The sequence below is a fragment of the Equus caballus genome, chromosome 2, assembly GCF_041296265.1.
Source record: "Equus caballus isolate H_3958 breed thoroughbred chromosome 2, TB-T2T, whole genome shotgun sequence".
Classification (NCBI taxonomy): domain Eukaryota; kingdom Metazoa; phylum Chordata; class Mammalia; order Perissodactyla; family Equidae; genus Equus; species Equus caballus.
In genome coordinates, this window is record NC_091685.1 from 45,634,433 (window position 1) to 45,659,843 (window position 25,411).

Genomic DNA, 25,411 nt, shown 5'->3' on the forward strand with positions numbered 1-25,411 from the left:
GTTCTCCATGTCCCGTTCTTCCAGAAGGATGATAACGGGCCTCTCGGCACAAGGAAGGCAGCCACTCAGCTGTATTTGGTGCCCCCCAGCCTGCGGCTTCATGAGGACTGGGGCCAGACTATCCTGCTGACTGCTAAGGCCCCAGCTCCCAGCACAGAGCCGGGCACTGAGCATATTTTGGCTGGGTGAATGAATGAATGATTGAAGGAATGGACGAGCAAATGGAATTCTCTTGAGCAGCTTCTCCCTACTGCGCAGCCTGCTTCTCAACCCAGGATTGGGAGGTGACGATTCTCGGTGTACCTGGGGCCCCTGGGCAAGTGCAGACACACATTTCCCCCGAGAGAGCTGAGCTCCCGGACGTGAGCAGTTGGGAAGGATCGTTGCCCTTCCACAGAAAACAAATCAAGTGAAAACCCTGACCCAAGCCCACCGGGAGGGGCCCGGCCGCCTCCCCCGCTTGACTCTGCAAGAGCAGAAGGGAGAAAACTGGGGCAGGCGGGGACCACAGCCCAGGGGCCAGGAAATCCCGGGAAGGTTCCCGAGGTGAAAAGAGTGTTTTACCAGCTTTTTAATTGTTCCCCAAGCTAACAGGCTCCAGATGCCCCTCGGGGCAGAGAGGAGGCCAGCATCCTATTTGAGCTCACCCTTGGGGAATCTGGACCGGGAGAGGCCACAGGTGCACGTCCAGGTGCAGATGGCTGTTTGGGGAGGAAGCTCTCCCAGGCTCTCCTGAGGATGGCGGGGAGAGGGGGACAACGGCATGCTGGCACTGGCCAGGAGCTCTAGCGTTCCTCACTCGAGTGCCAAGGGGGGCCTGGCACATGGGGCACCCCACTTACAGAGGTGCCCACCCCAGGTCTCAAAGAGGGTGGGTGCCACCCCACTCCTGTGCTCCTTCTGCTAGGCTGCTCTGCACCAGCTGGCACTGGGGGCACCCAGGATGGGGTGACGCTCTTGTCTCTGGTATGCGCTGGCCCTGAGAGCTGTCTGCAGGCCCGATTCTGAGGGCCCCCTGGAGCCCTCGCCTTGGCACAGTGACCTGGCCCCGGGACCCGGGAGAAGTGCAGTGGGCAGGCTTCTCTCCAGCATCCACGGGCCATTTCTTCCTGCCCCGCTCCTGCAGGCCAGACCTTGCTGGGGTTGGCCTGTGTGACACCCAACAAGGAAAGGTCCTAAAAGAGATGGCATTTGGGTGCCCTGGACCTGCAGGGCCCCCTCAGTACGCTCAGACCTTGAGGCTCTCCTGCCACCCTCAGCTCCCTTCTCAGGCTCTCTGGGGACCAGATGGGGACACAGACATGGGCCCCGAGGGGGAGGCATGCTTACATCTGCCCCCTCCTGGGGGTGACAGGCACCCCTACCCTCTCTGTCACTGTCACAGCCAAGATGAGGAGGGGGCACCTGACCTCCAGGGAGGCGCCCTGGGGGACGGGCAGCACAGAGAGAAGCGCAGCTGGTACCGGCCCCCCGGCCCCTCTGGATGGGTGTTGGGGGGAGCCCAGCCTCCAAGGATGGATCAGGACCAAGGTCATGGGGAAGGAAGGCATTCTCCCAGGAGCTGGGTGCGGCTCCAGCATTTCTCTAAAACTTCCCGGCAGAGGCCGCTCTGTGTCTTGTCCCGGGCAGCCGGGAGCCCGTGGGCACCAGCCCTTCCGGGGCTCCATGCAAACAGCACCCCGTGTTGGAAGAAGTTTGCCCTGTGGGGCCTCCATGTGTCATCTGCCAAGCTGTTGGGCCACGGCTGCTTAAACCGCCTGCCTCTTCCTCTTCCTCAAGCTGTCCGTGCAGCTCTGACCCGAGATGATGACGGGATGGGTCTTCCCCGCCGACTGACAGTGCCCCACGGCCCCTCGTCTGCCTACTTCATCTGCTATTTCTCTTTTGTTTTCTTTCCCCCAGCTTTATTGAGGCATAATCGACAAATAAAACTGAATACGTCTAAAGTGGACGACAAGATGCTTTGAGAGCTCATTCTTTTCCTAATTCTTTGGGGGCAAGGACAGCATCTTCCAAGAGTCTGAGCAAATGTCGGCTCTTCAGTTACTTAAAAAACAACAACAACAAAATGCCCTCATGGTAAAAGCATTACAATTTTCTCAATTTTTGGAGCTCAATCCATGAGTGAGATTAAGAGGAGATACCTAAGGAAAGCGACATACTTTCTGCTCAGGGGGCAAAGGAGGATTGCGGGTAAAGTTTGATCCAGCCAGGCAGGGTATGAGAGCTGCTCAAGCACCGAGCATAGGAGGGGGGCAGGATGAGTGTCGCTCAGAGTGTCTGTCCGTTCTTGTGCACCTTTGGGTGCCCAGCTCCACACTGCACCTGAACAGATGCTCAAGAAACGCTCATCTCCAAAGGGGAGCAGGGCTGCCACGGTCCAGCAGATGTGGGCTCAGTACTGAAGGACAGAAACGGCTGGTATTCTCCTCCTGAGGGAGACACAGCCTTCCCTCGGGCTCTGACCTGAAAGGTGGGCCCCAGGGTCCACCGAGCCACATCCCGCTGCAGAGCAAGAGGCCCCCCAACGTCGCCGATATCTGGGTTAGTGGGAGACACTGCCTGCCTTCCAGGAATCATGCGCACGAACGACAATCAGGCAGAAGGAGCGGCTCCTGTTTCTGCTTTTCTTTGAAATTCGTGACGAGACAAGACCAAGAGGAGGTGGCGCTTTCCCGTTGCCGCTTCTCCTCAGGCGCCAGGCGGGGCAAGCCGGAGAGGGATCCTGCTTCAGGAACAGCGGTGCCCAGCGCTCTGCCCTGAGAGCTCTCAGGCCTCGTGAGCTCCTTTTCCCCTGAAGTGAAGCTCTCAATAACTTCAAACTTTACAAGAACACTGCCACGAACGCAGCAGCAGGCGTGTTGACCTTCCTCCCAAGTGGTAAACAATCCACGTGTGGTCAGTGAAAACTTCCAGAAACCTGTAAAGTGGGCCAAGAGCCGCTTCCCTCCTCTTCTGGGGCCACACAGGGGCCGTCTGCTGACACCAGAAGACAAGAGAGAGAGGGCTATTTGGTTGGCAACGGGGTGGGGAAAGAAGCGTACTTTTAGGGTTGAACTTTGTCCCCCCAAAAGATGCTGAAGTCCTAACCCCCAGGACCTGTGAAGGGGACCTCATTGGGAAGCAGGGTCTTTACAGAGGGAACGAAGTTCCAGGGAGATCAGGAGGGTGGGCCCCCATCCAGTACAAGCCATGTCCTTATAAAAGGGGGAAATTTGGACACAGAGACAGACATGCACGCAGGGAAGACGATGTGAAGACGGGAGACAACACCCTCCACCCGCCAAGGAGCACCTGAGAGCACTGGAATCTGGGGGAGAGGCCTGGAATGGTCTCCCTTCCGGCCTCAGAAGGACTGGCCCCGCCCACACCTTGATCTTGGACTTCAGCCTCCAGAACTGAGACAAGATACGTCTGTGGTTTAAGCCCACGGGTCCGCGGCAGCCTGGCAAACTCACAGAGGTGCCCCAGGCAGAGAGACCACCCCCGCCTTGTGTGTGGAGCTTTGATTTGGCTCCAGCTGACGTGTCGCAGTGATGCACTGGCACCAAGTCGGAACCTGGCAAACAGGCGTGTGGACAGGGCAGGCAGGTCATCCTGATGGAGCCCAAGAACGGAAAAACGCAGCTCTCCAGGAGGGGCCTGAGCACGGGTGAGCGGGCAGCGGCTCTCCCACTCCAGCCGCCCAGCTCTGCACCCTCCAAGTGGACCACCAGAGCAACTGAGTTAGTGTGGTGACACCCATGGGGATGCAGGCCCATCGAGTGTTTCTCCTGCTCTGACCTGCTCCCCTGCCGCAAGAAAAGGGAGCAAGTCGTCGATATCCGGTCCCAGAAGCCGGGCTGCTTACTCATTCCCTGTAGTGCTGTTTACAGGTAGGAAGTCGAGATGCCGAGTTTATTAATTAATGATCCATCTCTCGGTGTTGATGTATAATTCATTTCAATGATTCTTCCCAGGACACAGCAGAACAATGGACTCTGTGCCAACCAGGGCTGGAAGGAGCGGGCTGGGGGTGGGGGGTGGTGGGGAAGGACCGTTGGGGTCCACAGGCCCCAGGAACCTCGGGAGCTAATGGGGAGACCGATGGGGTATCTGCAGCCAGGGCCAAGGGCTGCACATGTCTGGGGCGGCAGGCCCAGTGAGGGTGGTTCCAGTGGGGAGCTGGTGGTGGAGAGCCCACCAGGAGGGTGGGCCAGAGGATGAGCAGGTGAGCAGGTCCTGGACCCAAGGTGGAGAGGAAAACTCAAGAAGAAGACCAGGCGCAGCCATCTGCGCCCCAACAGGGAAGTTTCCAGAGGCTTGATGCTCCTCTCTGAGCAGCTGAGGCAGTGGCCACATTAGCCAATGAAGGATGGCCACAGTGCCTGACAGCCCACCTGGACCCATCACCCATGACCGCCATTTATTCAGGCATTCACTCATTCAAACCCACTTACTGGCACTCCAGACCGTATTAGTCATCTACACTGTGTAACAAATGGCCACAAGTGGCTTAACACCACCTATTTGTTATGTCAGCTTTCGTGGGTCGGGAGCCCCACTGTGGCTTCACTGGATCCTCTCTCTGGGCTCTAGAAGTGTCCAGCAGGGACCAGAGACCTCCACTGTTCTAGGCTCCTGGGACCTCCCATGGCTGGGCTGCGTTCTCATCTGGAGGCCTGACTAGGGATGGGCCAGCTTTCAAGCTCATTCCAGGTGTCAGCAGGATTCATTTCCTCATGGTCGTGGGACTGAGCATCCCGGCTTCTTGCTGGCTGTTGGGGGGCATCTTCAGCTCCTAGAGGCTGCCTGTGGTCACTACGCCATGGCCCCTCAAAGGCCGTCCAACCACATGGCAACTGCTTCTTCAAGGCCGGCCCTGGGGACTCTCCCTGGTGAGTCCACTGGCAAGGCACCTGATCTGCGTGAATGTAAGGTAATCCCAGGCCGAGGGCACTGTCACCTCCACCACATTCCAGCGGGTAGGAGCAAGTTGCAGGCCCAAACCGTGCTCCCGGGGAGGGGATCCCAAAGGGACACCACTGCCAGGAGGTGGCACTCATGGGGCAGACGAGGCCAGGGCAGGGAGTGGCGGGAGAGTGTCTGCTCCATGGGGCCATGCAATAAATACTGTTTAAGGGAGCCGTGAGTTTCCTCAGCAAAGGAGAGGGATTGTAGCCAGGCTGGCAGACTCAGGAGCCCTGAACACACAGGGCGTGGGACCTGGAGCCAATCAACTCTCTGGACAGCCTGGCTCTGGGCTCAGAGTGACAAAGGGGAACCAAGGGCCCTCCCGTTCTGAGGTTCCCAGGCTCAGGTTCCCTCCCAGGTTCCTGAGGCTCCCGCCCAGGCCTTGCCAGCTGCGACCATGCGATGCGCAGCCCAATGGCCGGCAAGGGTGCTGAGCGAGACGTCACGTGGCATCCACACACTGGCTGCCGCAGGGCCCCGGTGTGCACAGGCCATGTGGCCCAAGCTCTGAGCGAGGACTCAGGATAGAGTAGATGCAACCCAGACGGAGGCAATGGGGATAGCCCGCAGGTGGTGCTGTGCAGAGGGGCCGGCTTTGGCGGCAGCCCCCAGGGGCTGGGCTCAGGCGGGCGGTGCAGCAGGGGCTCTCCACCGGGAGAAGACTTGGTGAAGAAAAGGAGAGCAGGAAGGCCAGCCCGTGCAGTGGCATGGCATGCCTCTGTCTCCCGGGCTCTTCTGTTTCCTTCCTGTTTCCTGAGACGCCAATTCTCCCTCCCTGAGGTCAAACAGCGTGTCTGGAGACTTCGAAACCCGCCTCCGGATACACCAAACCTGGCCACGTCCTCCTGACCAGACCTCCCCCAGAAAGCTCCCCCAGGCTCCCAGCTTGCCACCCCAGCCAGCATCTGCCCCCCGCCAAGAAGCCCACTCACTGCAGGAAGCAGACCCTCCGGCTCCTGGTAAAGTATTCCCAAGCCAGGCAACTCCTGAGGCTCCCCCACCACATACGGAAAGAGGGTGGAACATGGAACAGGTCCGCTCAGAGTGCACACAACCCCCTGGCCACTGTGAGTTTCAATACAACCGCCCAGAGTGGGCCCCCCCAAACACACACACAGCCTCTGCAAAAGGTTCTACGGGATGCCCTCCACATCCATGTCTCTTCATCCCATGGGGAATGGAGCACCATTTCCTTTCCTACTCAGCACTGTGGCCTGAATTATGTCCCCCCAGTACCCCAAAATGTGACTGTATCTGGAGATGGGGACTTTAAGGAGGTAATTAAGGTTAAATGAGGTCGGATGCCAGAGCCCTATTGCAACAGGACTTGTGTCCTTATAAGGAAGAGACACCAGAGCCCCCTCTCCCCTGCACAGAGGGATGACCACATGAGGACCCAGGGAGGAGGTGGTGGTCCAGGAGCCCAGAAGAGGCCTCGGGAGAACCAACCCTGCCGCCCCTCAATCTTGGACTTCCAGCCTCCACGACTGTGAGGACATAAATCCTGTTGTGTAAGCCGTCCGCTCTTTGGCACTTTGCTGTAGCAGCCCGAGCAGACTAGTACAGGAATCCCCATAGCCCAAGGCACTCACTGGGGCTCCAGGGTCAGCACCTCCACCGCAGTGACCATGGGCATCTCAGGTCCAGTTTTCCCCCTGGGATGCACTGGCAGCAGCAGAACAGTCTGGCTTCTTGGCCCATCCTGGACACTCCCCCCATTTTCATCATTCTATTCTCTTCCTCAGCCAAGCCCCCCGAGCAGTTCAGCCCACACCCACCCCATCCCGGGCTCTCAGAACCAGGTGTGTCTCCGCTACAACCCGGAAAGCTTCCGCGTCACACTGGCTTGAGCACACTTTGGAGACCTGTCTCTGCCCTAGACAGAAGCTTCACGAAGGCAGGGGAGTTCTTCATTATGCTCCCAAATTACTCCAACCTCAATTTCAGGGTAATTCCTCGGGGGAGGGAGAGGGAGAAGAGGGGAAGCCTTGCTCGGCTGTCTGAGCAGCGTGGGACGGGGCCAGTTACAGCCTCTGTTCTGACGCCCATGCCATGCTGCACTGTGGGAATAATCATTTCCATCTCTCAGACAAAGACCACCTGGCGCCTTCCAGCTGTGACCTCCACACCCCTCAAAGAGCCCAGTCAATGGTCCATACATGATCAGCACCCCCTACAGTCCTGTTGTGTCCTGGCATGCACCCACATCCTTCTATATGTTCTTACTCCTTCTCTTCCTCACCCATCCCCACCCCATCACAGCTCCCCAAACGAAAGCAAGTAGTGTAGTAGCATCTGCACGCAAGCCCAGCACTTCCGCCTTTCTCATTGGGGGTTCACTTTGGTGCGTGACTCTACTCCAGGGGAGGGCAAGAGTTTTCCATAAAGGGCCATGGAGGACATATTTTAGTGTTGTGGGTTGTACGATCTGTGTTGCAACTATTCAACTTTGCTATTGAAGTGAGAAATCTGCCAGAGACACCATCTAAATGAATGAGCGTGGTTGTGTTCCAATAAAACTTTATTTACAAAAGCAGGAGGAGGGCCAAGTTCAGCCCATGGACCAGTTTGCCAACCCTGTTCTAACTGAGTCCTGTGAAGTGCTGGTCTTGACCCCTGATGACCTATCTGTGCTGACTAACTCACTGATGGCGTGGTCAACCACAAAGGCTGCATCTGTGGACCACAGAGCCACTGGAGAGGTGCTTCCCAAGGAGTGACCCATGTGACACCACCCTGGTAGATTCTCACACTCAGGGTTCTGTGGTCAAACAAGTTTGAGAAACACTGTCATCTCCCACCCCCTCAAGGCCGTGCGTGATATACATCGGCATTCTGTGAAAATGGTTAAAAAATTCAACTCAATTGGAGTTGGAAGGGCTGTAGGGGTGCTCTCAGACCCTATCACACATCATCAATTACACCAACCAGGAAGCACACGCTTGCATGTTCCGCAGGTAGGTGTTTTCTACATCACTACCCAGCAGGAGGAAGGAAGACTTCTCTCTCCACCTGGCAACAGCCCAGCCAATGAGAAAAGCGCAGCTCAGCCAATGAGAAAAGCGCAGCTCAGCCAATGAGAAAACTGCAGCTCAGCCAATGAGAAACGCCACAGCCCAGCCAATGAGAAGCCTCTACACTTCAGACTCCCAGTTTCCTCCAATGGACTCTTTGTTTATTACGCCCCCCCCCCCCCCACCTCCCCCTTTCTCTATAAAAGCAGCTTCCCTGCTTTGTTCTCTGGATTTGCCTGTGGTCTGCCAGAGCCTGCATGTCCCAAATTGCAATTCTTTTGGTTGTTCCTGAATAAATTCATTCTGCAGGCAAAACAACTGGCCAGTTTCCTTTTTCAGCTGACTTTACTAATGACACCCTAGCCTACTACATGTACATTCCCACCACAGCTGCTCCAGGAGTCCTGTATTAGGAAAACCCGCTTACCTTTGTCAGCCTGAGTCCTCCCCAGACACTTCAGTTCTAACATAAAAGTTTTAAAGTAAAGCCCCCATTGGAAGGAATGTCCTGGGGCCAGCTCAGTGGGGAATGCTGCCCTAATGTGACCTCTCAGGCCACAGATGGGTCAGGTGACCTGGATGTGAATCCTGGGTTGGCTACTAACAGGCAGTGGGGCCCCGGGCAGCACAGGCTCTTTTCAAAGAGCCTCATTCCCATGGTGGGAGGAGGCAGGTATCCAACATAAGGCTTCCTTGTTCATGACACAGGCCGTCCTTGAACGTTGGTCATGCTCATGGCCCTAGGCCAGGCACCAGGGGACTCAAGGACGGGATGGACACAGCCCCATCCCAGGGAGCTTACTCAACTCCTAGGCTGGCATGTCCCTGAGGACCAGAGGAACAGGGATGCTCAGCGCATGGGCAGGGAAGGGGCGTGAGATGTTCTGCACAGCATCTGAGTGAGGGGCTGCCCACCCCCACCTATATCCGGGACCGCCCATCCTGCTGCTCTTCCATCAGCTTTGCCATAGCAGCAACATTCCTCCTCCCTGCCTGCTGGGCAGTGCATGACCCTGCCGCTCGGGGTTCCCAGGGCCCTACCAAAGGAGACTTCTCCACACCTGGATGGGACTCCCCTCCTGCAGGCCACTGCCTGCACCCCGCCTGCAGGACCAGTTAACCTCGGCTGAGCTGAGTGTCCCTAAGCTTCCCGGCTACCTGGAGCCTGCAGGGCAGCAGGCCAGTGGCTACATTCTTTTCTCCAAGACGCGACTGCTTTGCTCACTCTGGACACGAGCTGGAATTGACCACGGTCGCCCACGTGGGGTGGTGGTGGACAATGGCAGGTGCGGCACGGGCTGGCCGTGCACATGCAGCCCTGGTGTGCATGGAGACCAGGGCGTGGAGGGTCCGAGCAGGAGCAGAAGCCCCCTTGCTCAGGCTGGGCTTTGGCGACTTTGAAAAGCAGGAACATTGTTATCCTGTCTCTCCTTTTCTTTTCCTTTGTCTCTCCTAAAGACCTACACGGCATTTCAGCCTGATGACCCCGCCCCACAACTGTCTCTAAGCCCAGAAGCTGCCTTTTTCACACTGTTCACAAAGCTGATGTGGGGCGAGCTGTGGGCCAGGCGCTGTGCTGGGGGCACAGGGGCTGCGGGACTTGGGGTGAGAGGTTTGTCCCTGTCCCTGAGGGAGCTCCGAGGCTGGGTGGTCACCCACAGAAAGTGCTGGGCTCAAAGCTGAGATTCGCTGTTATTGGCACTGGTTGGGGGCAGGGAGGCCAGACATCTGAGAAAAGTGACTATAAAACAAGGGGAGTCACGGTGAGGCCAGGAGATGGGGACAAAGAATCCAGGGGTCTAGAGGTAAAGGGAAGAGGGGCGGGGAGGGGAGGCGGCTGCTCCAGTTGAGGGATCCCAGGAGGCCTCCTCTCCTTCTAGGCTGCCAGGTTCTTAACACAGGAGCCAGAGGGGCACCTCGCCACGGTGGGGCGTGGATGGGGATTTTAAGTGTCCCAGTAGTGACCAACAGCCCGGCTGCCCCAAGGGTAAACTGCTGATGGGAAGGGAAAGCTGGAAGGGGGCCAGGAGGATGGCAGGCATGGGTTTTCAGGGTAGCTTAGGAAATGTGAAAACTTCCTGCCTCCCTCTCCTCGCTGCAGTCTCCGCTCTGCCCTACATGGCACCCACCCCATGGAAGGCTGGGTTCCGCCAAGCAAGATGAGAGTGTCTGTTCTCCATTAAGTGGCAGCCTCCATGACCAGCCCAGATGCTTCAATTTTCCTAATAACGGCCGGGAGGCACTAGCAGGTCCCCAGCACCCACTGAGCCATCAAAGGCAGCCAGCAAGTTGTGGCCTTGCTACACGTGTCTCCCAAGCCTTTGGGAACGGGCACTCTGCCTAATCTACATGGTGGGGCAGCCCTCCACCGAGCAGACGGGGCTCCCAGTCTTCTGAGGACAAGCAGAGACCACGGATGAGGGTTCTGGATGCAGGGCCAGCCCTGGGTCTGGGGTCTGCACGCCCTGAATGTTGGCCCACGTTCCCATGGAGGCCCAGGGAACATGCATTGCCAATAAAGCCTGGGCCTCAGAGGGAAGAATGATGGACTCAGCACCTCTGCCAGGAGCAAGGCCAGTCCTGGTGTGGCTGGAGAAGGCTGTTAAAGGGTGTGCTCCCGCAGTCGCTCCCCACACCTGGGAAGGGGCTGACGGAAGGTGGGGAAAACGCCTGGGACGCTCAGTGCACCTGGTGGGGTTTGCCCAAGAACCAGTTCCAACTCGGGCAGGGGAGGTTGCAAGGCCCGGAGGAGGGGTGCAGGCACTGGTGCAGGGTGCAATCTAGGACGCATTCTTGAGATTCCACTGACCCGTTAGGTGACCAGGTGGGGACACCGAGCTCACCTCACCAGGTGAGGGGTCACAGGTGAGGCCCAGGGCATTGCCAAGGTCAGTGGGGCAGAAGCAGCTTGCATATTTTGGGACTGCCCTCCCACAGCTCCTGTTTGAACTCAGGGAGACACCAAATTCCTGCTCCTGACCAGGACCACCGCGTGCACCCCCCTCCGACACGAGCTCCAGCCCTACCACCTCCTTCCTTCTCTTCCAGAATCTGGCCTCCCTCCTGCCAGGAAGGCCCCAGGCCCGCATCCTCCCCAGCAACCTCCTGCCCTCCAGTCAGGTCTCACTCGCACGCCCACCTCCAAGGGGCCCTCCTCGACCCTGCCGAAGTCAACCCCACCAACCCCATCACTTGGTCTGACTCTCTGCAGGTGCCACGGCCATCGGAAACGCCCTCCATGTACCTGCTTGTTGTCAGTCCCCACCTGCGAGGGCAGCACCTCCTCCATGTCCCTCATGGGCACTGACCACCCGAGCTAGATCCTCACCAGTGAGAAGGAGAAACATCTTCCGTGGGATCAGGCAGGGCTCCAGACCCACATCCTCACGGATGCCTCTCGCTCTCTCGACCACAAGCCCCACTTGTCCTGCGTAGCTTGACTGTGCATGGTCGGCCTTTCAACAGACTTAGGGCCAATTCTTTGTCTGCTTAAGGAGTCTGCTTCCACAATATCTCTTCTCCCCTCCATCAGCAATTTTCATTCTCTACTGGACCATTCTCATTGGCAGGCCAACACACCTCAACACGCCCTCATTAAAAACCAGCAAAGCAAAAAAAACAAAACAAAACAGCAAATGGGGCCGGCCCAGTGGTGCAGGGGTTAACTTCACAGGTTCCGCTTCAGTGGCCCAGGGTTCACCGGTTTGGATCCCGGGTTCGGACCTATGCACCACTGGTCAAGCCGTGCTATAGCAGGGGTCCCACATATAAAGTAGAGGAAGATGGGCACTGATGTTAGTTTAGGGCTAATCTTCCTCAAAAAAAAAAAGAAAACCCCAGGAAAAATTCTCTCACCTCTGTAGTCCTCTACCCTGTGCATCCCCAATCTCCTTCAGACCAAACTCCTCAAAATCTCAGGCTCCCCCACGGCCTCCACTCGCTCGCCCCACCTCTTCCTCCACTCCCCTCCAGTGGGGCTTTCTCTTATCCAGCGTCCGACTGCCTAACCTTGACAAGGACGAAGGTGATGGGTACCTCGTGCTCATCCCTCTTGCCTCCCAGGAGCTCTGACATGGACCACTCGGCCCCCCACTTCATCCCTTCCTCCTCCCCTCCCCCTGCTCCTCCCCCGCCCCCCTTGGAGAGACCCTTCCTTCTCCAGGCTCCCACGGGGCCGCCCTCTGCTTCCCCTCCCTGGGCACCCTGCCTCATGCTTAGCTAACTCTCCAGGGCCTGTCCTCCATCCCTCTCTCATGCCGTCCACACCCCCTCCAGGTCCACTTGACCTTCCACACACCACTTAGACACCGGATGGCTCTTGAATCTCCACCCCAGGCCAGGCCCTTCCCCGGCTGCAGACTCACAAACCCAGGAGTCCCACAGACATCCCCTCTGGAGCAGCTAACATGGCAGCTTAAACTCAACGTGGCCCAAAGGGGCTGCTGACTGCTCTATGATCTGCGCCCACCCCAGCTTCCCCATCTCCGTCAAAGGCACCACTTGCAGTTGAAGACACAGGTTGCTCAGACCAAAGACTTGGGAGGCTTTCTAGATTGTTCTCTTTCCTTCACTTCCACCTCTTCCTTGGATTCCCACCATCACCCCTGCTCCCAGCCCACTGCCTCTTGTCCTCCTCCCATGGACTGTCCTCCAGAGCCCTCAGGAGCATCGATGGGACCACATCACTCTGTTTATCCCAACACACTCAGAATAAACCCAGAGCCCTCACGACTTCCTCAGACCACCCTCGGGGCCTAGCCGCAGCCCAGCGTTCTGACCTTGCCCACTCCGATTCAAGTGATAGGCCACACCAGGGTCCTTCTGTCCCTTATCCCGCCATGTTCTTTCCACCTCAGCTCCCTGCCTCCATCTTCTTTATCATTCAGGTCTCAAATGTCAGCTCCTCGGGGGGCCCTGGCTTCCGCAGCCATACTTACCTGCCCCAACCTGTGTACATTCTCCTCCCACACCTCCGTACCTGGAGTTGGCTTATTTACATCTGTATGTGCGGGGGTGGGAGGGTCTGTCTGCTGCCCCCAGAGGGAAGAGGGACTGGGTGTGTATTACCTTCTGATGTTACCACAGAACCTGGGACATCATAGGCGCTCAATAAACACTTTCAAGTGAATGACTGATAGATCTATAGAGGGCAAGGCCAGTGAGAGGCCAAGCATTTTGATCCCTGACCTATTCGTGAAGCTCAATTTATACAAAGGAAGGTTTCATTTTCTCCAAACCCCAGTGGCTCCCAAGGCCTCTGGGCAGCTCTGGACTTGTAGGCGGTGGGGAGGCCAGCAACAGTGAGGGTCAGTCTCAGACGGTCCTCAGGTCTGCTTTTTCTCCAGCACTAGTGGCCCTGGGCGTAGGATGAGGACCTGCAATTCCCCCAGCCTCTGCCGGAGAAAACCCCAGGCACTCCAGACCCCCAGCCACGGCTGACAAAAGCTCCTCCCACTGTAGTGCGTTGAATGGCAGCCCCTCCAAAAGATATGCCCATGTCCTACCCCTGGAACCTGTGAATGTGACCTCACTTAGAAAAAGCATCTTTGCAGATGTAATTAAGATAAGGATCTTGAGATGAGACCTTCCTGGAGTATCTGGGTGGGTCCTAAATCCAATGGCTGGTGTCCTTGTAAGAAGAGGAGAGACACAGACACAGAGGCAAAATGCCATGTGAAGATGGAGGCAGAGGTTGGGGTGATGTGGCCACAAGCCAAGAGATGTCTGAAGCCACCAGAAGCTGGAAAAGGCAGGAAAGATCTTTCCCTAGAGCTCTCGGAGAGAGTGCGGCCCTGCCGACATCTTGATTTTGGACTTTTGGCCTCCAGAACTGTGAGAGAATGAACGTCTGTTGTTTCAAGACCCCCAGCTCGTGGCAATTCGTTACCTTGGCCCCAGGAAACTCATACACAGATGGAGGCTGGCCTTACATGCACAGTATTCAGGTGAAGGAAAGGGCCAGGACTAACCCTGGGTGGAGGGTTGCCCCTGGAACGCCCAGGACTAGAGCAGGGATTCTCGGGGGCAAGGGACATCTAGGAATGTGGGGGACATATTTGGTTGCCACAGTGACTGACATTCGTTGAGTAGGGCCAGGATGCGACCTGCTCTGCAGAGCAGAGAAGGGACGTGCTCACCCACAGATGGCCCTCTGTCCCGTGCCACTTCTGAGCATGGTGTCCCGCGTTCCTGCCACAACCACCCTGAGCCCAGACAGCCTCCTCCCGTTCCACATACGAACCCAGAGTGTTTTTTGCAAGGTTCCTTTTCTTTCTTTCTGCTTTTTCTCCCCAAATTCCCCCAGTACATAGTTGTATATTGTAGTTGTGGGTCCTTCTAGTTGTGGCAATTTGCAAGGTTTTAATAGGCACCGAAGTTTCCAAGAACACAACCACTATGTACATCAAAAGAAGGCGCTATTATTTTTGTCCCAGACATCACCAAGAGCTGTTCACCATTTCGGAAGGTCACCTGCCCTCGTTGCCCAGACGATACACCATCTCAGCTGGTGTTGCCATCAAGTTCCTGCTCATGCCACACGGCGGGGTGAGCCTGTGACTGTCTCATCACACCGTCTGTGGAAGACGAGCGCAGGTCAGCCTTCGCCATAAGCTACTCTCCTTCCTGTGTCCTCTGGATTACAGTTGGGGCACGATATGAGTTTCCAGAACCAGTGGTTGAGGCAGCTTATATGTTCTATGAAAAGGTGCCTCGAGAGTGAGTAGAGGGGCCTCACAAATATGTGTTATAAATAACACGCAGGCCCTGGCTCTGGATGGCCAGGAAGCCCACTCCAGGTGCTGGGCTGGCCTGTCTTCCTCCTGCTCCCTGGCAGTCTTCATCCAACTCAGCATTCTCCAGTGGCCTCTATCCTCGTGGCCTTTCTTCCTGCCCCCACCCACCCCGCCCGATGACACGGAGTTTCTCCTTGCAGAGGTGGGAATAGTGATGGGGACCAGATGTGCATCTCTCAGCAGCTCTGCCTTGGGTCCCAGGACACATCCATGGAGTCCTAGCTGGGGCCCAAGCTGCCGGCCTTTTTGGATAGCATGTGAAATCACACGGTGGGGCATCTGACTCTCCCACCCACCTTGGCATGGGCTCTGCTGATGGACAGGCCCCCTGGAGCTTCTAGAAGGCCCAAGAAGACAGAGAAGTGTCTTATACTGGACTTACACCAAGAACTTGCAAGTGAATAAGGAAATCAGCCTCCTCTTGGATTTAGGCCCCCACCCAAGATGTCCTGAAGCTTCCGGCAGCCCTGCGTGAAAAGGGCCCGGGTCGGGGGTGAGGAGAGCTGCGTCCAGGCCCGCCTGCCCCCAACTCACCAGTGATGAGCCTCCCCCAGTGTCAGCACTGTCCCTTCCATGGGAGCTTTTGAGAAGATGACAAGTGGAGCCTGTGCTTGGCAACTTGGAAAGTGATGTTCAGGCTACTTAAAGGGAGGGGCGTGTGTGCAGGGGAGGGCCTAGAGAGAGGAAGCTGTCCCCTTGCAAAGGACGTGCAGACTGACCACTCCAGGCCTCCCCCCAGCCCCTCCCAGGTATGGACCCCTGTGACGGGGCTCTCACAAACCACATGCAGGGGGCTGCTCTGATCTGGCACATTACGGTGGGGAGGGGGGGGGGCGGTGTCAGCTGATGGCTTCCTGGGGTAGGTCTGACTGTCTGAAGCCTTCCAGGGCAGAGAAAAGCCACAAAACAACTAGAACAGCTCTGGCCGGGCAACTGCATGTCCTGACCCTAATACCTTTCAGGAGGGTGCTGCGGGAGGCAGCACAAGTGCTATTCCATCCCCCCAACGCAGCCGCAAAGCAAGGTGGACTGTGCGTGGACTGGGCCTTCTGACCGACACCCTCTGTCTGCTCAGCTTCCCCCTGGCTTAACATGGCCAATTCTCAAACGACCCTGCGAGGTAGAAATTATTTCCCAGTTCTTCAGGCAAAGAAGCCAGGACTCCCTAAAGTCACGTGGCACAGCCAAGCACCCTCCCTGTCCAGCGTCAGTGGGCAACCAGGGCCTGGGCCAGGTCTGGGTCAAGGCAGGGGCAGCTTCGTCCCCCACAGGTCCCATATGTCGGTCACCTATGTGGGGAGACTCTGAGCCTCCACTCCTGTGACATGCTCGGCATCTCCACTGCCGGAAGAAACTTCTGGAAAGGGAAACTTACTCCTCTATTATTGCTTGGTCATTACCTCCCAGCGACAGACTTCAAGGCGGAGATTCACTGAACCACATCGAGAGCAAAGACCCGAGGCTTCGTCTTCCCGTCTGACCATATGGCACGCCCATCACGCATCTGCCCGTGATCTTGGCTGAGTCTCCGGAGCTGGCGGCTGCCGCCGGGGAGCGCTGGAGCTTCAGGGGAACCCACCTGCCGCAAGGGCGCTGCCGCCGCTTCTCCTACAGGTAGCTTCAGTGGGGCCCTTTCGAGTTAGACACCTGTGATGCGGGGCCGCTCGCGGGCAGGGGCCGAGGGAGGGGCTCACCCAGCTCAGGGAAAGAGCGACTCCTCCCCCAAAAAGGCAGCTCTGACGTCCAGTCCGCAGCTGTCTGCCCTGCTGCCCCCAGAGCTGGCCAGGGCACAGGACCCGCTGGGCTCCTGCCCCCACCCCAGCCAGGACTTCAGACTGTTGATGCTGGAAGGGAGTGGGGGCAAAGCTCCCCCCTAATGTCACTAATGACAAAACCAAGAGGGAAGTCGCGCCAAAGCCATTTTTCTAGCTATGGGCAGAAGGAACACAGGGCCACGGCGGTGCAGAACTAGAGGATGGCCCTCAAGGGTTTTCTCATCCAGCGTCTGTTCTAGAGGCAAGGAGACTGAGTCTCGGGGGGCTGCCTGCTTGCTCCCTCTGCCGCCCAGGCCTCTGGGTGGGAGCTCTGGCCTCCTGCTTGGCGCTCAGCCCTGTCACCCACCCAGTATCTGCCCCCATCCTCTGTTCCCCTGCACCTCATCCCCACCCTCGGGACTCATTTGCTCACCGAGCCTGGCTGAGCCTTCCCTTCCTACCTGGAACAGCCCCTCCTGCTCTGATCCACGTTTCCAGAATAACAATTATGCCATTGCCTAAGTTGTGGCTCTGTGACATTTCCTCTTCCGTCCTTAACTGTCAATTCTCTCCTGTGCGAGCATCTGTCCTTACCTGTCTGGCTTTCCCACTAGATTTTAAACTCCTTGAAAAGAGGGCAAGGGGCTGGGCTTTTCATCCCCCGCCCCCTCCTCCAACCAAGATGCAGTGTTTAATTCAACTAAGTACGGAGTTGATGTTCCCTGTGCAACTGATCAGCAGCCAGGACTTGTACAGCCGGCCCTCTTAACATAGCCAAATAAAAATTCTAAAAATGATGTTCTGTCTAATATTTAATCTCAACACTTAGAAGCATTTCCCTGTGAGGGGATGAAAATCATAAATTCAATCCACTGTTTATCAAACGGATCTGTTATCAGTCCAGCGTTTCCTGAAGCGCCGGACGTAAGGAAGGCACATTCTCCAGGGGTGTGTGTGGCCCCAGCAGCTCCCGGACACCTGAGACCCGAATAGCCGCGGCCCCAGTCGTCAACCCCGGAGGAGACTGACTTCCAGGTGGAGGGAGGGCCAGCTCGGAGCTCCCTGCAGCTCTGCGGGGCCCAGGCAGGTGAGTCGAGCTGAGGCTCCCAGGTAGAAAGTGCTCTGGGAGAGATGCCGAGGTTCTGCAGGAATTCAAGAACCTTCTGATCTCTCAGAAGGAGAATGAGGCCTGAGGGAAACAAAGACGCTGAAGAAGCACTGACTGCAGTAAGTGTGAGCGAGGAGCATGAGAAAGGGAACGAGAGACAGCCGCGATGCACCCTCCCCAGAACTCCAGGCTGGCTGTAATGAGTCGGAGCTCATTTACCCGCTGGGTGTGAACACAGCTTTGCTCAGCAAAGGCAGAGGAGCGCCTGGGAGGCCGGACGGGGCCAGAGAGCTGTCGGCAGACACACGCGATCCCGAGACAGGTCGTCATCCGAAACCGCAGCCGGAAGGATGGGCCACAGCCGGCGGGACATGGCGACCACATCCATTCAGAAGGCCCCACTTAAGACCCTACGGGCCAGCCTTGCCCACTACAGAGCATCGAACGTTTAGCGGAGCTCCGAACGCTCATTTGTTCCTTGACGCTTTTATCCCAATTAAGCCACTCAAAACTTTTGAAGTTCATTAGTCATTTGCTTCAAATATCTTTAAATTAAGGACAGATTCACTTCCCTGGTAGCAAACAGCCAGCCAGTTAATTAAAAAGGTCTCAGCATCAAAACCACCATCGCAGCTGCCAGCAGAGGGGAGGAGCATGTCCCCTTCCCGCAACCGGGTGGCATCTCACGCCCTCCACTCAGATCTGATCCTGCGTGGAGAAAACAGAGCATCCCCTGAGCCCTGCACCTGAGGCTGCAGCGCTACGCAGGTCAGCCGAGCGACAGAGCACAAGGAGACGACCCCCGCCCATCCCTCGTGCCTACAGAGGGACACACCTAAAGGACACTGAGGGCCTCCTGGTGACAAGGACAAAGCAACTTGGAAATCATCCTTGGAAACGCATGAATGAATTTCAATGTGAAAATTACCAGGACCAGGATGGCATCCTTGAGCAGCTGGGTGTCACGAATACGTGATTGATCCAAGTGGGAACCAATCCTGAAATGACAATGGGATCTAAAGGGCCTCTTGGCCCCTTCTGAGGGGGGCACCTTCCGACTCAGGGACATGAACTGTTGAAGAAAGTGCCAGATGCGTCTACAGGCCGGAGAGTGTCGGGGCCGGGGTGCCAGCGGGCAGGGTCTAAGAATGTCAGGTGCAGGAGACGCTTACAGAGCACTGGCAGTGTGCGAGTGCCCGCGGCCCAGCAGGTCCCACAGCAGGCAAAGGCAGCCACCCAGCCAGCCGGCTTGCGTTCCCCACAGCTCCCTTTGTGGGTTTTAAGATTAAAGCCCAGGAAATGACTTTCTGTTTTTCTCCCAGGAGACTTTGTGATTCCAGACTCAGAACACAAGCCGCAAGAGAGCTGTCGCAGAAGGATGGCACTTCGCTGTGGGGAGCCCTCCTCTCTCGACCTTAAGTGAACTTCTGACCCGTCTGACACTCACCCTCTGCCAGCACTGGGCGAGGCTGGAGCTCAGTGCCTCGGGGAACCTGAGCCAGGTGATTTTCCATTCTGAGTGGTTCCTGGCTAGCACCACCTACACCTCTGCATGGAGCACCAAGGTCAGGGATGAGGACGTGGGACCTCATCAAAGGACCACACAGTGGAGCAGCAAATGGAGCTGCAAGCTGGTGGAGCAGATCATTACAAAGATAACAATCATCGTTATCACCATCACCATCATCATCATCATCACCATCATCACCACCACCACCATTATCTCCATCATCATCTGCTCCATCATCATCACCTTAATCACCAACATCATCACCATCAACATCATCATGTATACCACCATCATCATCACCATCATCTCCATCATCATAATTACTGTCATCATTATCATCACCATCACCACCATTATCTCCATCATCGTCTGCTCCATCGTTATCATCACCTTCATTGCCAAAATCATCACCATCAACATCACCACTGCCATCCTCATCACCATCATCACTTTCATCATCACCACCATCATCATCGTTATTATATTAACAGCAGCAAACACATATTGAGCAGCTTTTATGTCTCACGCACTGAGCACCTGGCATGCACTATCTCACTTAATCTTTACAACATTGTGAGACGGTTAATTCTGTAATTCCCTTTGAGGCACAGAGAGGACAAGCAAGTGACCCAAGTCTGGCTAATACAAGTGAGGCCAGGAATCTGAAGGGAGGAAGGGGCACTCTCAAGCACTACATTAAAACCAGGAGGGACTTCCCAGTCACTTCCCTTGCAGGGTGATTCCTGCAAGAGGGGCCCTTTAACAATTCCAGCAGGTATTCCACGTAATGTTGACCCCTGAGGGATTTCAGAATGCCCCAAATCACCAGCCACCTGCCCTCCCATGCCCAGCAATGCCTTTGCTACAGACAGACAAGAAGACATAACACACCCCTTCTAAACATTTCTCTACAGAAGCAAAAATAAAACTCACAACTTCCAAGCTTTGATTCCAGACATCCCTCCTTGGACAGCAGAACTGACAACGAATTCTCCATAGCACTTTCTAAAACCCTAATTCCAGACTTTATGTGGCCCAGCAATGAGTGGGCAAAGCTGGGTGTGTCTAAGATGACAAGATTCCCTGGGGGCACACTTGCCCTTGACACCTGCAACCCTCTCCTTGGAGTCACTCTTGCTGGGTATAAAAACTAGCGTGTACGGTGGAGTCTTGGGTGCCAGGCCCCATTGCTTGTACGCTGTGTTGATTCACTGAGTCTTCACAGCAACCGTAGAGGAGAGACATTTCTAAGCTTTACTTTGCTGATGAAGAAAATAAAGCCAATAGAGAAGAGACCTTGCCCAGGGTCACACGGCAACATGCAGCAGAGCCCAGATTCACATGCAGATCTGCAGGCTGGAAGCACACACTGCTAACTGCAGCATGCACAGCCTCCCGGACTGCAGCACTGGGATCCCCAAGACCACCCTCACTGCCTGAAATTTGCTCTGAGAAGTGTGGGTAGTGGTTGTGCTCACAGAGACTCAGGGGCCCAGGTCTACATCGGATGCTGCAGGGGCGACGCGGACTCGGGGGGATCCTGCTTGGGCTCTCTGTGCACCGGGCTCGGGGCCCTTATGTAGGACCAGCTGTGCTCTGATGAACCCGCTTAGGAGAATCATCTCCACGTTTTCTCTCTCCCCTTTGCCTGGCCTGGAAGCCAAAGGACTGCTGGCTGTCCCTTCTCAGCATCCAGCATCACTTCCCAGAATTAACATTTCTCTGCATTAGAAGCAAATGCACATATTTTCCCCCTTTTAAATTTGTTTTGCTAAACAAATTAATGTAGCACCAGATTATATTATGAAGAACCATAAATCTTTTCCAAGATAAGCATCTGTCGAGTCGGATTAGCGACATCCAATGTACTGTGAATTAATTTGCTAAGCCTTATAATGCTGTCCCGGGCGTCTAACTTAGTCATAACAAATGTAATTTGGAATAAATGGGAACCTGTTTTCTCATCCGTGTCTACAGAGTAAGTGACGTATGCAGAGGAGAGGACAGTAAGTGAATGCAGCACTAAATTCTATTATGATGATGGCTTGTGAGTTTATTGAGGTAAAAACAAATGCTTTGTGAACTGCTCGAGGGAGCTTGGCACAGAGCGGATGAACCACAGGACTTGTGTGTCTGTAGATTCTGGAAGGAGGCTCGGAGGGAGGTGGCCTACGTGCAGCCCGCAGAGCCTTTCCCCGGTCCTCTCCCGCTCACCGCGTCCACCCAGGGGCCCGGCCCCTGACCGCCGGCAAGGAGATGGAGCTGGGTTTGCTTTCACAGATATGTTGCTCTCTAGGGAAGAGAGCTCAGAACGAAAACTGTGGTTCTCTTGTCCGGTGAGGGAAGGAAGTAGGTCATGGAACAAAGGCCACCCCCTCCACGAAAACCTGTCCAACTACCGGCCGTGCCTGCCTGCCGGCCAGGATGCAGACTCTAGTGCAGACACTGAGCGCAGGGGAACGGTGGCATCTTTGAGGAGCAACTCTCTTCCGCCCCTGGCTCTGAAGAGGACCCGTGTGTAGGGGGCCAGCAGCCCAAACCCCGGAGGGTATGAAGAAGCCCCCACCCCTTTGTGCTGATGACCAGAATTTGCCTCTCATTTTACGCAGTCAGCAAATACCGCTGTGTGTCCTGGACGTTCCTGCATGGATCCGATCTGTGAACTTTGGAGTCACGGCGGGGCGTGGGGCCACGGCCGGGTCACAGAGGCAAGGGGGATGGAGGCGGGTTGGAACACAGGAGTCCCGGACTCCGCGCTCTCCCTCAGCCGGCCACGAAGCTGGTACATGCTACTGGTGAAGGGACAAGTTTCGGCCTGGGAGATTTCAAGGAGCAATTCTGAAGCACTTGGAGGAGAAGGTAAAGGAGGAGAAAGGAAAATGAGTATCTACATGGCAGTAGATATGTCAGAGCCAAGAAGTCATCCACATGCACCTGGAATAACGGAAGCAGAAGAGCCACAGCCACTCCCTCTGATCTGCGTCCTCCAAACACCTCCCAACGGGCCTCTGGGGAAAGACACTCACTGCCCAGCCCGAGTCAGTCCGCGAAGCCTCAGCTAACAGCACAGGAAGTCCCTCCGCATCCCTGACCTCACTCTCTCCTGCTGCTCAAGTTGATTCCTAGTTCTGGACCAATCTGGCAGTTGCTCCTCCTTAGGGCCACACCCTTGAAGGTTTTGAAGACCCCACATGGCCCCTAACTCCCTCAGCAGATGTGCCCACATCTTATTCCCAAGGCTGGCCCAGATGACAAAGCTCCCCCATTTGGGAAGATGCGGCAGTGTGTCTGGTGGGGCTCAGATGCCCCCAACACGGGCATGGCGGGCACTACATCCACTTCCAGCCCCCGACTAAGGACAGAGGCTCTCCCTTTTTCTTCCAGCAGCCAGAGCAGCCTGGCTTCCTCCTCCTAGAGCACAACCTGTATTTGCCAGTACGCACCCATGTGCAAGTTCACAGACACACAACGCCCCATGCTTCCCCAGGTCCCACACCCAGCTCTCACCCTTCGTCGTTGTCTTAGTTTCTGCCGATGGGAAAGGCAGATTCCCACCAGGTAGCATCATGCAGGTACAGCTCAGCATCCCTCCCCTCCACAAGTGAACCCAACCGAAAGAGAGAGGGCCGTACCTGAGGTCTCCCCCAGAATCCGCGGGGGCTTGTCTTTGCTGGGACTGGTGGAAGGCTCCGTTGTGCTAAACCCAACTGGGATCCTATTCCTGGGGTCCAGGGGCTCGGTGACCCCCTTAGTCTGCAGTGTCATGGAAGTGGCCGTGGTGGCCGTGGTGGTGGTGGTCGTGGTGGCCACAGTTGTCTTCCGTGTTTGGAAGGTGGAGACGGTGGTGGGGCCGTAAAACCCCGGAAATGTGTTGGATTCTAGGGCCTCCTCCTCCCCCGTGGGCCCCCAGGCAATGAACTCCGTCTCTGTGGTGGGCCTGCTGCCTCGGAAGTCGAAGCTGTTGACCCCGGGCCCCTGCAGGTGCCTCTTCCCCCTCCGCAGGAGGGCCTGCTGGTCCGTGGTGGCCCCGCTGCCTGCCGGGGACGCTGCCGACGAGGAGGAGGAGCTGAGGGCAGGGCTGGATTTTGCAGCAGCTGGGGGCTTGGCGAGCCCCCCTTTGGGCACCAGGGTGGCCACCTGTTCCCTGGGTCTGTGCGCCCGCTTGGCGCGGGGGCTCTGCAGCTGCCCGTGACCGCGCTCCACGCGGGGCGGCCGGGGGCTCCACGCCGGCGCAGGGACCCGGGCTGGCTGTCCGCTTTTAAAACTCCACAGGCGGGGGGGCCGGTGCGGCGGCCGCGGCAGGAGCCGGAACTCGGGGCCGGGCCCCAGGGACTCACATGTAGGCAGATCCATGGCGAGCTGAAACATGGCTATCAGTATCCAAGCATGGCTTCCGAGGGAGCAGCCCGGCCAGCGGATGCACATGGAACTGCGTGGAAGAGAGAGACAGCATCAGTCAGCGTGGGGCGCAGGGCAGGCTCTGCCTGGGCGTCTGTCCACCCCCCGCCGAGACAAAGAAACTCTCTTGTTGTACGGAGCTCGAACTCTGACTTCAGAGGGGAACTGAACCCTTCATTAGTTCATTTCAAAGGCTCCTTAAGTGCGATCTATTAACCAGCATCTTGAAAGAACAGTCCTGACTGTGTGTTCTCAAGAGCCAGTGCCCGGCCTGCAGCTCAGGCTCCTCCCAGGAGCTTGCAGCCCCCACGGCTGGTCACTAACACACAGTCCACTGCACGGGAGGGACACCGAGCCTCAAAACCCCCCACTGATGACAGGATGGCCTCAAAGGGCTTCCGTTCTCTGCTTTGCTTACACCCAGAATAAAACCGAGGCACCAAGAGGACACAAGGTGAGGGAACAGCAGAGCCCGAACGCAGTCTACACCTCGGGCCAGAAGCCGGCGCTGTCCTCTAGGTCACAGAAGTTCCCCGGCCCCAGGCGGGTGACTCTGAGCAGGGCGCCACCTCTCCTGATGTTTGGAGGGGCAGAGGGTCACCGTGCCAGACATCCCATGGGCGCCCAGGCCAGGCTTCTCCAGAGCCCCTGCCAGGCATGTGCTCTGCGCTCTGCGCTCCCCTCTCCCCTCCCCCGGCATCTCAGTCGAATATGCATATTTTGAAGCAGGCTTGTTTTCAAACACTGTACACGGGGCAAGCTTCTTATTTTCGCCCTCCTCTGGATTCGCTCAGGAACCTGAGACCTGCTGTGGATAAGCTGAAACTCTCTGGATGCTCCCACTCTGCCCAGGGCTGTTCTGCTGATGTCCCATCCCTGTCCCGCTGACGTCCCACCCCTGTCCCACTGAGGTCCCGCACCCCATTCATCTTCAGTGCAGGCGCCCTTGGAACCCCACTCATGTACCTCTGCAGCCCCTGGAAGGCTGGAGACAGGGCAGACCCTGCAGAGCCTGGTGAGGGTGAGGGCCGGGTTGCAGGGGAGGGTGCAGCCCCCTGGGATCTCGGAGCGACCTGAGAATGCAGGGTGTGGGGGGCGGACCTGCGGAAGGCTAGCAGCCAGCCCACGCTCCCCTCCCACCAGCTCAGAGGATTGAGGCCTGGTTACAGGTGCATTCAAAGTCAGTGCTTGTCACCAACATCATGTCTGAAAATTGACACAAGCCCAGAACCTCGGTGACTGCTGTGGGTGGGGTGGGCGAGGGGTTCGGTGCACAGAGCCACAGCAGAAGAGCTCCTCCTCCCCGCAGGCCCGCGAGACGAAGTTTGGCAGGTTTTCCGTATAAGGCGTCATGTGACTTGAAAAGGGACTAAATCAGTGAGTGTGTGTGCGTCACTGTGTGAGTGTGCACATGGGGTGTGTCTCAGAAATGCACATTGGTGTGTGTGTCTGTGTGTCAGTGTGAGTCTGTGTGGGTATGTCCATGTGCATCAGTACATGTGTGAGTGTGTCAGTGCATGAGCGTGTGTCAGTGTGACAGACTGAGTGTACAGTGGGTGTGAGTGCATCAGCGTGTGAGTGAGTGTGTTGGTGCTTGAGTGTGTGTCAGTGTGTGACTGTGAGGTGAGTGTGTCGGCGTGTGTGTGAGTGTTGGCGTGGGTGTGTCCGTGTGTGTGCTCCCCTCCGCAGTCTGCACTGAGGCCCTGTGGGGCTGACCCTCTTGTGCTGACACTGAGGTCTGTGCGCTCCCGCCGGCCACCAGGATGTGGAAAGGAAGAAACTTGCATTAACGAGCGCTAATTACCAAAAAGGACTAATCCCCAAATAACAAGGCCCCAGCGTTTTAATCAGAATGAAAGTGCTTTACTGCAAAAATTAGG

At 56.6% G+C, this 25,411-nt stretch overlaps 1 protein-coding gene across 1 annotated transcript in view; it reads right to left on the minus strand.

Annotated features, from left to right (window-relative positions):
* AJAP1 (adherens junctions associated protein 1) overlaps positions 1 to 25,411 on the minus strand; it is a 127,947-nt gene that overhangs the window by 43,113 nt on the left and 59,423 nt on the right. Inside the window, exon 2 of the mRNA XM_023635913.2 lies at positions 22,766 to 23,562. Coding sequence (XP_023491681.1) covers positions 22,766 to 23,562 — 797 coding nt within the window. The remainder of the gene's footprint in view (positions 1 to 22,765; positions 23,563 to 25,411) is intronic.